This window comes from Ips typographus, linkage group LG10 (assembly GCF_016097725.1).
Source record: "Ips typographus isolate SLU linkage group LG10, UJ_Ityp_2.0, whole genome shotgun sequence".
Lineage (NCBI taxonomy): Eukaryota > Metazoa > Arthropoda > Insecta > Coleoptera > Curculionidae > Ips > Ips typographus.
This window is the reverse complement of record NC_138431.1, coordinates 3,100,334-3,113,912: the sequence shown is the minus strand read 5'-3', so window position 1 is coordinate 3,113,912 and position 13,579 is coordinate 3,100,334. Positions and strand designations below refer to the sequence as shown.

The 13,579-nt window shown below is 36.7% G+C and overlaps 1 protein-coding gene across 6 annotated transcripts in view; it reads left to right on the top strand.

The window, feature by feature from the left end:
- Pdp1 (PAR bZIP family member Pdp1) overlaps nucleotides 1–13,579 on the top strand; it is a 181,899-nt gene that overhangs the window by 149,682 nt on the left and 18,638 nt on the right. For 3 of the 6 annotated variants that reach the window (XM_081988768.1, XM_081988765.1, XM_081988763.1), the window contains 3 exons: nucleotides 1,604–1,773; nucleotides 1,832–2,009; nucleotides 11,577–11,830. In XM_081988768.1, the coding sequence (XP_081844894.1) occupies nucleotides 1,604–1,773; nucleotides 1,832–2,009; nucleotides 11,577–11,830 (602 nt within the window). Of the gene's footprint in view, nucleotides 1–1,356; nucleotides 1,551–1,603; nucleotides 1,774–1,831; nucleotides 2,010–11,576; nucleotides 11,831–13,579 lie in introns of those variants that run through there. The other 3 variants (XM_081988767.1, XM_081988764.1, XM_081988766.1) reach the window with 3 other exon arrangements.

Genomic DNA, 13,579 nt, shown 5'->3' with positions numbered 1-13,579 from the left:
AGTTAACTGTCAGTACTGTCAAAAATGCATTGATGGAAGTATAAAATTGATTTAACCCTGTTTAAACTGTATTGACTTTGTTTGACAAAGTTGTTCTAATTTTATAGCTTTATGGAGAAGATTTTGACAGTTGTCACAATCAAAATAGTGTTAAATTAAGTCAAAAATTGACAGTTAACTGTCACAACTGTCAAAAATGCACTGATGGAAGTATAAAATGCATTTAACCTAGAATAAACTGATTCCACATTGTTTGATGTGTTTCTTCTAGTTTCATAGCTTTATTGAGAGAATTTTGACAGTTGTCACAATCAAAATAGTCTTAAATTAAGTCAAAAATTGACAGTCAACTGTCACAACTGTCAAAAATACATTGATGGAAGTATAAAATGGATTTAACCTAGTTCAAACTGATTCTACATTGTTTGATGTATTTGTAGTAGTTTTATAGGTTTATGAAGTCGATTTTGACAGTTGTCACAATCAAAATAGTGTTAAATTAAGTCAAAAATTGGCAGTCAACTGTCAGAACTGTCAAACATGCATTGATGGAAGTATAAAATGGATTTATCCTAGTTCAAACTGATTCTACCTTGTTTGATGTATTTGTTGTAGTTTTATAGGTTTATGAAGTGGATTTTGACGGTTGTCATAATCAAATGTGACTGTAATTAAGTCAGAAACAAACAGCCAACTGTCACAACTGTCAAAAACGCACTAATTCTGGTATAAAATTAATTCAACCTAGTTACAACTAATTTCACTTTCCGTAAATTCAATCCTCCGTAACTCGGCCTGGGGGCAAAATTCGGAGAAACGTTAAAGAACAAAAATTGTAGAAAATTCCACTCTCTACAAAAACCTTTAAGGGACATTTTGACCTTAAGGGCCTCAGAAGGGAGATATTTGCTTAGGAATGTTTCCTAAACGTCAAGTGTGTGAATGTTTACTTACGGAAATTTAATCCCCCGTAACTCGGCTACGCGGCAAAATTCGGGGAAATGTTAAAGAACAAAAATTGTAGGAAATTTAATTCTCTACAAAAACCTTTAAGAGACGTTGTGTCCTTAAGGGCCTCAGAAGGGAGATATTTGCTTAGGAATGTTAAATGCCTGAAATGTCCTGAAAGTCCACTTACACCTTAACTGCAAACCCTCTATTTTGGTCAATATTTACGAAAATACTCCAACAATAATAAATAAATAATTTTTTTGTACTAATTGCGACTGATCCTAATCTATTTAATAACTAACAGTTTAGTTGGCTCACCCTGTATATAAGCCTACAAAAATCAACAATACACGTTTTTTTGATGCATAACATATCACTTTTTGTTATCAACAACCGGTTAGAAAGAGCGTAACAATTTCTGTATTCTCCTTAACAATTTCGTTACAAACAGACGTGATTTTACCTGTTTTGTGCCTAATTTTCACCATCTTCAGACATGTTCAAACAGAACTGTTACAATCCATTGAGTTACCTAAACTATTACAATCTTTACATGTCGATGTACGCTAAATCAATGGGAATAACCCAGAATTTGTCAGGTTGTTTGTTATTTTGATTTTTTTTTAATTTAATTTTTTTTTTTAATTTTCAGGTAACAGTAAACCATCCAACCACAATGGTCACTCAACAATCAAAGAATTGGCGGGCGCCATTTTGGGTGATGACAAAAAAGACGATGGAGAATTATGGAACACAGTCGAGGCGCAAACGGCCTTTTTGGGTCCCAATTTATGGGACAAATCCTACGAAAATGACCTTAAGGTAAGTGGATTTTGCTACGTTCCCGAATTGTGTGATCAGCATCTTTTGCCGCGTTTAGTACGTCGATTTGGACGAGTTTCTGTCCGAAAATGGGGTGTCCATGGACGGTTTGGGTAGTCACGGTGCCCTCGGCCCTTTACCCGGTGCACACCCTGTACCGAAAAGAGAGAGAAGTCCCAGTCCGAGCGATTGTATGAGTCCGGACACCATGAATCCCCCCTCCCCCGCTGATTCAAGTAAGTTTCGTAGACTGATCGATGATTTGCCAAAAAAAGGGAAAAATTACCCAAAATAGGCTAAAAACCACTTTTTAATGATTAATACACTATTATTTTTCTTTGATTTCAATTTTTTCCAAAAAAACTTGTTTTGGACCACTCTGTATCAAGTTAGAGGGGGATTTTAGCTGTTCAAAGGTCGGATTCAGCTTCTCTGACCAATTTTACGCATTTTTCTTTTTTTGCACTTTTTTCGTATCTCTTCTAGTTTAGGAAATATTCCACAAAACTCATTTGGAGGCGCAGAAATACCAGTTTTCTAAAAAAGTACCTCAAAACTTTGCCTCGCTATATCTCAGCTGTGTTTTGAGGTACAGCAACGGCAAACCACTTAAAATAATAAGTTTTCTGTGCTCTTTCCAGTGGTGTGCTTCAAAATCACCTTGCTGGCCTTTAATGTACAGGGTGAGTCAAAAAAGTGAAAATTGTTTAGTTTGGTCACCTTGTATGCAGTTTCAGTGGGAATTTGTCTGTTCAAAGTCCGGATTCAGTTTCCTTGGTCTTTTTTACGCAACTTTTACCCTTTGCAGTTTTTTCGTATCTCTACTAGTTTAGGAGATATTTTGCAAAATCCATTTTGAGGGCCAGAAAACCATTTTTATGGGAAAGTACCTCAAAACTTTGCCTGTCTATATCTCAGTTGAGTTTTGAGGTACAGCAACGGTAAACCACTTAAAATAAGCAGTTTTTTGTGCTCTTTTCAGTGGTGTGCTTTAAAATCACCTTGCTGGTCTTTAGTGTACAGGGGAGTCAAAAAAGTGAAATTTGTTTAGTTTGGTCACCTTGTATGCAGTTTCAGTGGGAATTTGTCTGTTCAAAGCCTAGATTCAGTTTCTTTGGTCTTTTTTACGCAACTTTTACCCTTTGCAGTTTTTTCGTATCTCTACTAGTTTAGGAGATATTTTACAAAATCCATTTTGAGGTCCAAAAAACCATTTTTCTGAAAAAGTACCTCAAAACTTTGCCTGTCTATATCTCAGTTGAGTTTTGAGGTACAACAACGGTAAACCACTTAAAATAAGCAGTTTTTTGTGCTCTTTTCAGTGGTGTGCTTTAAAATCACCTTGCTGGTCTTTAGTGTACAGGGCGAGTCAAAAAAGTGAAATTTGTTTAGTTTGGTCACCTTGTATGCAGTTTCAGTGGGAATTTGTCAGTTCAAAGCTCGGATTCAGTTTGCTTGGTCTTTTTTACGCAATTTTTACCCTTTGCAGTTTTTTCGTATCTCTACTAGTTTAGGAGATATTTTACAAAATCCATTTTGAGGGCCAAAAAAAATAATTTTCTGAAAAAGTACCTCACAAATTTGTTTGTCTATAGCTCAGTTGAGTTTTGAGGTACAGCAACGGTAAACCACTTAAAATAAGCAGTTTTTTGTGCTCTTTTCAGTAGTGTGCTTTAAAATCACCTTGCTGGCCTTTAGTGTACAGGGTGAGTCAAAAAAGTGAAAATTGTTTAATTTGGTCACCTTGTATGCAGTTTCAGTGGGAATTTGTCAGTTCAAAGCTCGGATTCAGTTTGCTTGGTCTTTTTTACGCAATTTCTACCCTATGCAGTTTTTTCGTATCTCTACTAGTTTAGGAGATATTTTGCAAAATCCATTTTGAGGGCCAAAAAACCATTTTTATGGGAAAGTACCTCAAAACTTTGCCTGTCTATATCTCAGTTGAGTTTTGAGGTACAGCAACGGTAAACCACTTAAAATAAGCAGTTTTTTGTGCTCTTTTCAGTGGTGTGCTTTAAAATCACCTTGCTGGTCTTTAGTGTACAGGGCGAGTCAAAAAAGTGAAATTGGTTTAGTTTGGTCACCTTGTATGCAGTTTCAGTGGGAATTTGTCGGTTCAAAGCCCGGATTCAGTTTCCTTGGTCTATTTTACGCAATTTTTACCCTTTGCAGTTTTTTCGTATCTCTACTAGTTTAGGAGATATTTTACAAAATTTATTTAAAGGCCAAAAAAACATTTTTCTGAAAAAGTACCTCAAAACTTTGCCTGTCTATATCTCAGCTGTGTTTTGAGGTACAGCAACGGCAAACCACTTAAAATAATAAGTTTTCTGTGCTCTTTCCAGTGGTGTGCTTCAAAATAACCTTGCTGGCTTTTAGTGTACAGGGTGAGTCAAAAAAGTGAAAATTGTTTAATTTGGTCACCTTGTATGCAGTTTCAGTGGGAATTTGTCTGTTCAAAGCCCGGATTCAGTTTCCTTGGTCTATTTTACGCAATTTTTACCCTTTGCAGTTTTTTCGTATCTCTACTAGTTTAGGAGATATTTTACAAAATCCATTTTGAGGGCCATAAAAACATTTTTCTGAAAAAGTACCTCAAAATTTTGTCTCGCTATAGCTCAGCTGTTTTTTGAGGTAAAACAACGCTAAATCACTCAAAATAAGCAGATTTTTGTGCTCTTTCCAGTGGTGTGCTTCAAAATCACCTTACTGGCCTTTAGTGTACAGGGTGAGTCAAAAAAGTGAAATTTGTTTAGTTTGGTCACCTTGTATGCAGTTTCAGTGGGAATTTGTCTGTTCAAAGCCTAGATTCAGTTTCTTTGGTCTTTTTTACGCAACTTTTACCCTTTGCAGTTTTTTCGTATCTCTACTAGTTTAGGAGATATTTCACAAAATCCATTTTGAGGGCCAAAAAAACCATTTTTCTGAAAAAGTACCTCAAAACTTTGTCTCGCTATAGCTCAGCTGTTTTTTGAGGTAAAACAACGCTAAATCACTCAAAATAAGCAGATTTTTGTGCTCTTTCCAGTGGCGTGCTTCAAAATCACCTTACTGGCCTTTAGTGTACAAGGTGAGTAAAAAAAGTGAAAATTGTGTAGTTTGATCACCCTGTATGCAGTTTCAGTGGGAATTTGTCTGTTCAAAGACCGGATTCAGTTTCCTTGGTCTATTTTACGCAATTTTTACCCTTTGCAGTTTTTTCGTATCTCTACTAGTTTAGGAGATATTTTACAAAATCCATTTTGAGGGCCAAAAAAACATTTTTCTGAAAAAGTACCTCAAAATTTTGTCTCGCTATAGCTCAGCTGTTTTTTGAGGTAAAACAACGCTAAATCACTCAAAATAAGCAGATTTTTGTGCTCTTTCCAGTGGTGTGCTTCAAAATCACCTTACTGGCCTTTAGTGTACAGGGTGAGTCAAAAAAGTGAAATTTGTTTAGTTTGGTCACCCTGTATGCAGTTTTAGTGGGAATTTGTCGGTTCAAAGCCCGGATTCAGTTTCTTTGGTCTTTTCTACGCAATTTTTGCCCTTTGCAGGTTTTTCGTTTCTCTACTAGTTTAGGAGATATTTTACAAAATCCATTTTGAGGGCCAAAAAACCATTTTTCCGAAAAAGTACCTCAAAACTTTGTATGTCTATATCTCAGCTGTGTTTTGAGGTAAAACAACGCTAAATCACTCAAAATAAGCAGATTTTTGTGCTCTTTCCAGTGGTGTGCTTCAAAATCACCTTACTGGCCTTTAGTGTACAGGGTGAGTCAAAAAAGTGAAATTTGTTTAGTTTGGTCACCCTGTATGCAGTTTTAGTGGGAATTTGTCGGTTCAAAGCCCGGATTCAGTTTCTTTGGTCTTTTCTACGCAATTTTTGCCCTTTGCAGGTTTTTCGTTTCTCTACTAGTTTAGGAGATATTTTACAAAATCCATTTTGAGGGCCAAAAAACCATTTTTCTGAAAAAGGACCTCAAAACTTTGCCTGTCTATATCTCAGCTGTGTTTTGAGGTAAAACAACGCTAAATCACTCAAAATAATCAGATTTCTGCCCTATTTCCAGTGATATGCTTTAAAATCACCTTGCTAGCCTTAAGTGTACAGGGTGAGTCAAAAAAGTGAAAATGGTTTAGTTTGGTCACCTTGTATGAAATTACAGTGGAAATTTGTCGGTTCAAAGTCCCGATTCAGTTTTCGTGGCGTTTTTTACGCCAGTTGCATTCCTTGCACTTTTTTCGTATCTCTACTAGTTTCGGAGATATTTCACAAAAATCATTTTGGAGATCAGAAACTCCATTTTCTTGAATCTTGTTGCTTCAACCTTGAATACCCATCTTATTTGATACACTTTGTTATGACTTTTATACGTTAATGGATAGCCAATGAAACAAGCTTTCCATTGACATATAAAAGTTGGTTGGTTGATTTTAGAGTTTGGTCGCTAGAGGGCGTCAAAGTAAAGCGAGTTATCCAGCTCAACCATTTTGACACTCTTTGCTTTAACTTTGAATAACTTACTTATTTCCTGCACTTGTTTAGGACTTTTATATGTCAATGGATAGCCAATGAAACACTATTTCCATTGACGTATAAATGTTGGTGGGTTAGTTGTAAGGTTTTGCCAATAGGGGGCGTCAAAGTCAAGCAAGTTTTCCAAGCCTACACATTTTTCACTCTTTGTTTTAACTTTAAATAAAATCAGTCAGTTTTGACGTTTATGACAGCTGTCACGTGACACTAGAACATAATTTCCTTAGATAGTCACGTGACAACTGTCAAAATAATGGTCAAGAAGCTGAAAACCACGACTTGTCTCGAATACTTCAAGAAAACTGTGATTTTTAGAGTTTCATGCCCAAATTGGACGAAGTTTGTCAGTTTTGACGCTTATGACAGTTGTCACGTGCCACTAGAACATTATTTCCTTACATAGTCACGTGACAAGTGTCAAAATAATGCCCAAGAAGCTGAAAACCATGACTTGTCTCGAATACTTCAAGAAAACTGTGATTTTTAGAGTTTCATGCCCAAATTGGTCGAAGTTTGTCAGTTTTGACGCTTATGACAGTTGTCACGTGCCACTAGAACATTATTTCCTTAGATAGTCACGTGACAACTGTCAAAGTATTGGTCAAGAAGCTGAAAACCACGACTTGTCTCGAATACTTCAAGAAAACTGTGATTTTTAGAGTTTCATGCCCAAATTGGTCGAAGTTTGTCAGTTTTGACGCTTATGACAGTTGTCACGTGCCACTAGAACATTATTTCCTTAGATAGTCACGTGACAACTGTCAAAGTATTGGTCAAGAAGCTGAAAACCACGACTTGTCTCGAATACTTCAAGAAAACTGTGATTTTTAGAGTTTCATGCCCAAATTGGACGAAGTTTGACAGTTTTGACGTTTATGACAGTTGTCACGTGCCACTAGAACATTATTTCCTTAGATAGTCACGTGACAACTGTCAAAATAATGGCCAAGAAGCTGAAAACCATGACTTGTCTCGAATACTTCAAGAAAACTGTGATTTTTAGAGTTTCATGCGCAAATTGGACGAAGTTTGTCAGTTTTGACGTTTATGACAGTTGTCACGTGCCACTAGAACATTATTTCCTTAGATAGTCACGTGACAACTGTCAAAATAATGGTCAAGAAGCTGAAAACCACGACTTGATTCGAATACTTCAAGAAAACTGTGATTTTTAGAGTTTCATCCCAAATTGGACGAAGTTTGTCAGTTTTGACGTTTATGACAGTTGTCACGTGCCACTAGAACATTATTTCCTTAGATAGTCACGTGACAACTGTCAAAGTATTGGTCAAGAAGCTGAAAACCACGACTTGTCTCGAATACTTCAAGAAAACTGTGATTTTTAGAGTTTCATGCCCAAATTGGACGAAGTTTGACAGTTTTGACGTTTATGACAGTTGTCACGTGCCACTAGAACATTATTTCCTTAGATAGTCACGTGACAAGTGTCAAAATAATGGCCAAGAAGCTGAAAACCACGACTTGTCTCGAATACTTCAAGAAAACTGTGATTTTTAGAGTTTCATGCCCAAATTGGACGAAGTTTGTCAGTTTTGACGTTTATGACAGTTGTCACGTGACACTAAAACATAATTTCCTTGTACAGTCACGTGTCAAATGTCAAATTAGGCATCATAAAACCAAGGTTACAAGAAAACTGTTCCAAACTGTGTTTTTTAGAGTTTCATGCTCAAACTGGGCGTAGTTTGACAGTTTTGACGTTTCTGGCAGTTGTCACGTGATAATCACACAACATTTATTTTGACATTTACCTGTCAATTGTCAAATTACAGATTTCAGTACTAATTGTTCTTATATTGGTTTTAGTGGGGTAATTTTTTCCTTGGCAAAAATATACGATTTTTGAATTACTAATTTGGAGCTGATAATAATTTTTTAAATAAAATAAATAATAAAAAGTATTAGAAAAATATTTTATAATGTTTTTACTATTTCTGGCCTAATAATCTCAGAAAATATTATTAAAAAAATTATTACTACTCCAATTTTTGTAACTTAGCTTATAATGAAATTAGGTTTAACCAGAAAGTTAAGGGTGTTGGAATAATAAAAAATAAATATTTTTCTGGCTTAATTTACTCAAGTCACTCATTAGAAAGTAAACTGAACTTGTTTTTGTATTATTTATTTATATGAGGATCTTGGAAACAGTCAGAGATACAGATTTGGTTAAATATAAGAAAAGTAATAATTAACTATCCCAGAAGCTTCCAAATGCTCTTGAAACAACCTTTCAAAAGCTTCTAGAACAGTCTAGGAACGTCTAGAAGTTGTCAAACGATTTTTAAAACCGTCTAGACTGTTTCTAAATTAACCTAGAAGCCTCCTACAGTATATAGCTTTCAAAAATCCTCCAGAACAGTCTAGAAACTTCCAGATGTTCTTAAAACACTTTGGAAGCTTCGAAAAGCTTCTAGATCGTCCAGAAGCATTCCAACTGCTTTTCTGCTGGTGTAGAAGTTTCCAAAAACCGTCTAGAAGTCTGTCAAAGCGTCCAAAACAGTCTAGAAGCTTCCAAGCAAATTGTGCTCTGTTTAGTTTGACAACCCATAACTCAGTCATTTTAACAGTTACAGGGTTGTTTTTTTCTCCAGATTGTAGCCTATATATTCTATTTTAACCACCCTGTATAACATCCGTAATATCGAATGGAATTAACCAGCGTCATCTAAAGTTCTACAGTGATTACATCAAAATTGCCCAAATTGTGCTCTAATCACTTGGCCAATTCATAACTCAGTCATTTTAACAGTTACAGGGTGTTTTTTTTCTCCAGATTGTAGCCTATACATTCTATTTTAATCACCCGGTATAACATCCGTAATATCGAATGGAATTAACCAGCGCCATCTAATGTTTCAGAGTGATTACATCAAAATTGCCCAAATTGTGCTCGGTTTAGTTTGACAACCCATAACTCAGTAATTTTAACAGTTACAGGGTTGTTTTTTTCTCCAGATTGTAGCCTATATATTCTATTTTAATCACCCTGTATAACATCCGTAATATCGAATGGAATTAACCAGCGCCATCTAATGTTTCACAGTGATTTCATCAAAATTGCCGAAATTGTGCTCTAAGCACTTGGCCAATTCACAACTCAGCCATTTTAACAGTTACAGGGTTGTTTTTTTTACCAGATTGTAGCCTATACATTGTATTTTAATCACCCTGTATAACATCCGTAATATTGAATGGAATTAACCAGCGCCATCTAATGTTTCACAGTGATTACATCAAAATTGCCCAAATTGTGCTCTAATCACTTGGCCAATTCATAACTCAGTCATTTTAACAGTTACAGGGTGGTTTTTTTCACCAGATTGTAGCCTATACATTGTATTTTAATCACCCTGTATAACATCCGTAATATCGAATGGAATTAACCAGCGCCATCTAATGTTTCACAGGGATTACATCAAAATTGCCCAAAATGTGCTCTGTTCATTTTGACAACCCATAACTCGGTCATTTTAACAGTTACAGGGTGGTTTTTTTCACCAGATTGTAGCCTATACATTGGGTTTTAATAACCCTGTATAACATCCGTAATATCGAATGGAATTAACCAGCGCCATCTAATGTTCCACAGTGATTACATCAAAATTGCGCAAATTGTGCTCTGTTCAGTTTGACAACCCATAACTCAGTCATTTTAACAGTTACAGGGTGGTTTTTTCACCAGATTGTAGCCTAAACTTTGAATTTTGATCACTCTGTATAATATCCGTATTATCGAATGGAATTAACCAGCGCCATCTAAAGTTCCACAGTGATTACATCAAAATTGCCCAAATTGTGCTCTAAGCACTTGGCCAATTCATAACTCAGTCATTTTAACAGTTACAGGGTTGTTTTTTTTACCAGATTGTAGCCTATACATTGTATTTTAATCACCCTGTATAACATCCGTAATATCGAATGGAATTAACCAGCGTCATCTAATGTTTCACAGTGATTACATCAAAATTGCCCAAATTGTGCTCTAATCACTTTGCCAATTCATAACTCAGTCATTTTAACAGTTACAGGGTTGTTTTTTTCTCCAGATTGTAGCCTATACATTCTATTTTAATCACCCGGTATAACATCCGTAATATCGAATGGAGCTAACCAGCGCCATCTAAAGTTCTACAGTGATTACATCAAAATTGCCCAAATTGTGCTCTAAGCACTTGGCCAATTCACAACTCAGCCATTTTAACAGTTACAGGGTGGTTTTTTTCACCAGATTGTAGCCTATACATTGTGTTTTAATCACCCTGTATAACATCCGTAATATCGAATGGAATTAACCAGCGCCATCTAATGTTTCACAGTGATTACATCAAAATTGCCCAAAATGTGCTCTGTTCATTTTGACAACCCATAACTCAGTCATTTTAACAGTTACATGGTAGTTTTTTTTCACCAGTTGGTAGCCTAGGCTGTGTATTTTAATCACCCTGTATAACATCCGTAATATCGAATGGAATTAACCAGCGACATCTAAAGTTCCACAGTGATTACATCAAAATTGCCCAAAATATGCTCTGTTCAGTTTGACAACCCATAACTCAGTCATTTTAAGAGTTACAGGGTGGTTTTTTTTACCAGATTGTAACCTATACATTGTATTTTAATAACCCTGTATAACATCCGTAATATCGAATAGAACTAACCAGCGCCATCTAAAGTTTCACTGTAATTACATCAAAATTGCCCAAATTGTGCTCTGTTCCGTTCGACAACTCGTAACTCAGTCATTTTAACAGTTACAGGGTGGTTTTTTTCACCAGTTGGTAGCCTAAACTTTGTATTTTAATCACCCTGTATAACATCCATAGTACCAATTAAAATTAACCAGCGCCTTCTCGCAATTTTTGTATTTTGATCCAATCTGTATTAGTCTCACCAATTCCAAGATCTCCATAGTGTTTTCTAGTTTTTTTCTGTAAAATGCATGTATATTTTAATTTTTTCTCTTTGTTTTACATTCAATTTGTTTTTTGGGAATTTCTAGGTTGTTTTTGGTTAGATTTGTTTTTAGTTGTTGCAAGTTCAGTTTACATTCGAAGCCTTACTAAACTTCTACACCATTACCAACCAAAAAGAGACAGTAAAAATTGCATTTTAACAACACTTAGTATTTCACTCGCCTTTTTCTGCAATAACCAAAACGGGCCAGCAAAGAACGCGCATACTATCTGAAGCTTAGTAAGGCCCAATCTGCACCAACGTCAGTTAAAAATCAAAACGCAGAATACTAACCGTCTAAAATGCAGTTTTTTCTGAAGCGCTCTCGATGGGCTCGAGCTGTCGCGACTTCGATCCACGAACAAGGGCGTTTTCAGATGAGGAGCTCAAACCGCAGCCGATCATCAAAAAATCGAGGAAACAATTCGTGCCCGACGATCTCAAAGACGACAAATACTGGGCGAGACGCAGAAAGAACAATTTGGCCGCGAAACGGTCGAGGGACGCCAGACGAATGAAAGAGAACCAGATTGCTCTCAGGGCTGGTTACCTGGAGAAAGAGGTCAGTACCAACAACCTAACTACTATCTTCCACCCTTGTAGAAGCTTCTAAAACTTGTCAGATGGTTATAGAGCCTTTGGCAACGTTCCAATACCTTCCAGATCTTTGATGAAGCTTCTAGAACTAGCCAGAACGTTCTGGAGCCTTTGGCAACGTTTCCAAACCTTTGCAGAAGGTTCTAGAACTTGTCAGATTGTTATAGAGCCTTTGGCAATGTTTCCAAACCTTTGCAGAAGCTTTTAAAACTTGTCAGATTGTTATAGAGCCTTTGGCAACATTCCAAGACCTTCCAGATCTTTGATGAAGCTTCTGGAACTAGCCATAACGTTCTGGAGCCTTTGGCAACGTTACCAAACCCTTGCAGAAGCTTTTAGAAGTTGTCAGAATGTTGTAGAGCCTTTGGCAACGTTCCCATAGCTTCCAGATCTTTGATGAAGCTTCTGGAACTAGCCAGAACGTTCTGGAGCCTTTGGCAACGTTTCCAAACCTTTGCAGAACGTTCTAGAACTTGCCAGATTGTTATAGAGTCTTTGGAAACATTCCCAAACTGTCCAGACCTTTGCAGAAGCTTCTAAAATTAGCCAGAACGTTCTAAAGCCTTTGGTAACGTTTCTAAACATTTGATGAGGCTTCTAGAACTAACCAGTACTTTCTAGAGCCTTTGGCAACGTTCTAAAGTTTTCCAGACCTTTGTAGAAGCTTCTAAAACTTGCCAGAACGTTCTAAAGCTTTCTGAAACATTTCAAAACTTTCTAGTGCTTTGACGAAGCTTCTGGAACTAGTCAGAATGTTATAGAGCTTTTGGCAACGTTCCAGAACATTTCAGATTTTTGATGAAGCTTCTGGAAGTAGTCAGAACATTCCTAAATCTACGAAACTTATTATAGACGCTTCTCTAGCTTATTGCCAGAACGTTATAGAACCTTTGGCAACGTTCCAACGTGTTCCAGATCTTTGTAGACGTTTGTGAAACTTACCAGAAAGTTCTAGAGAATTCTGCAGCATTTCGAAATCTTGCAGATCTTTGACAAAGCTTCTGGAACTAGTTGGAACGTTCTAAAGCCTTCGGCGACGTTCCCAAACATTCCAGACCTTTATACTACAGAAACTCTCCTACTACCTACTATCCTACTCTACAGAAAGCTTCTGTAGTTAGCCAAAACATTCTAGAACCTTTGGCAATGTTCCCAAACCTTCCAGACCTTTATGAAAACTTCTGTAGCTTGCCAGAACGTTCTAGAAGCTGTGGAAACGTTTCGAAACCTGCCAGACCTTAATGAAAGCTTCTGTAGATTGCCCAAACATTCTAGAATCTTTGGCAACGTTCCCAAAGCTTCCAGATCTTTATGAAAGCTTCTGTAGCTTGCCAGAACGTTCTAGAAGCTTTGGAAACGTCCCGAAACTTGCCAGAACTTAATGGAAGCTTCTGTAGCTTGCCAAAACATTCTAGGCATTTTTGGCAATGTTTCCAAACCTTCCAGATCTTTATGAAAACTTCTGTAGCTTGCCAGAACGTTCTAGAAGCTTTGGAAACGTCCCGAAACTTGCCAGAACTTAATGGAAGCTTCTGTAGCTTGCCAAAACATTCTAGGCATTTTTGGCAATGTTTCCAAACCTTCCACATCTTTATGAAAACTTCTGTAGCTTGCCAGAACGTTCTAGAAGCTTTGGAAACGTCCCGAAACTTGCCCGAACTTAATGGAAGCTTCTGTAGCTTGCCAAAACATTCTAGGCATTTTTGGCAATGTT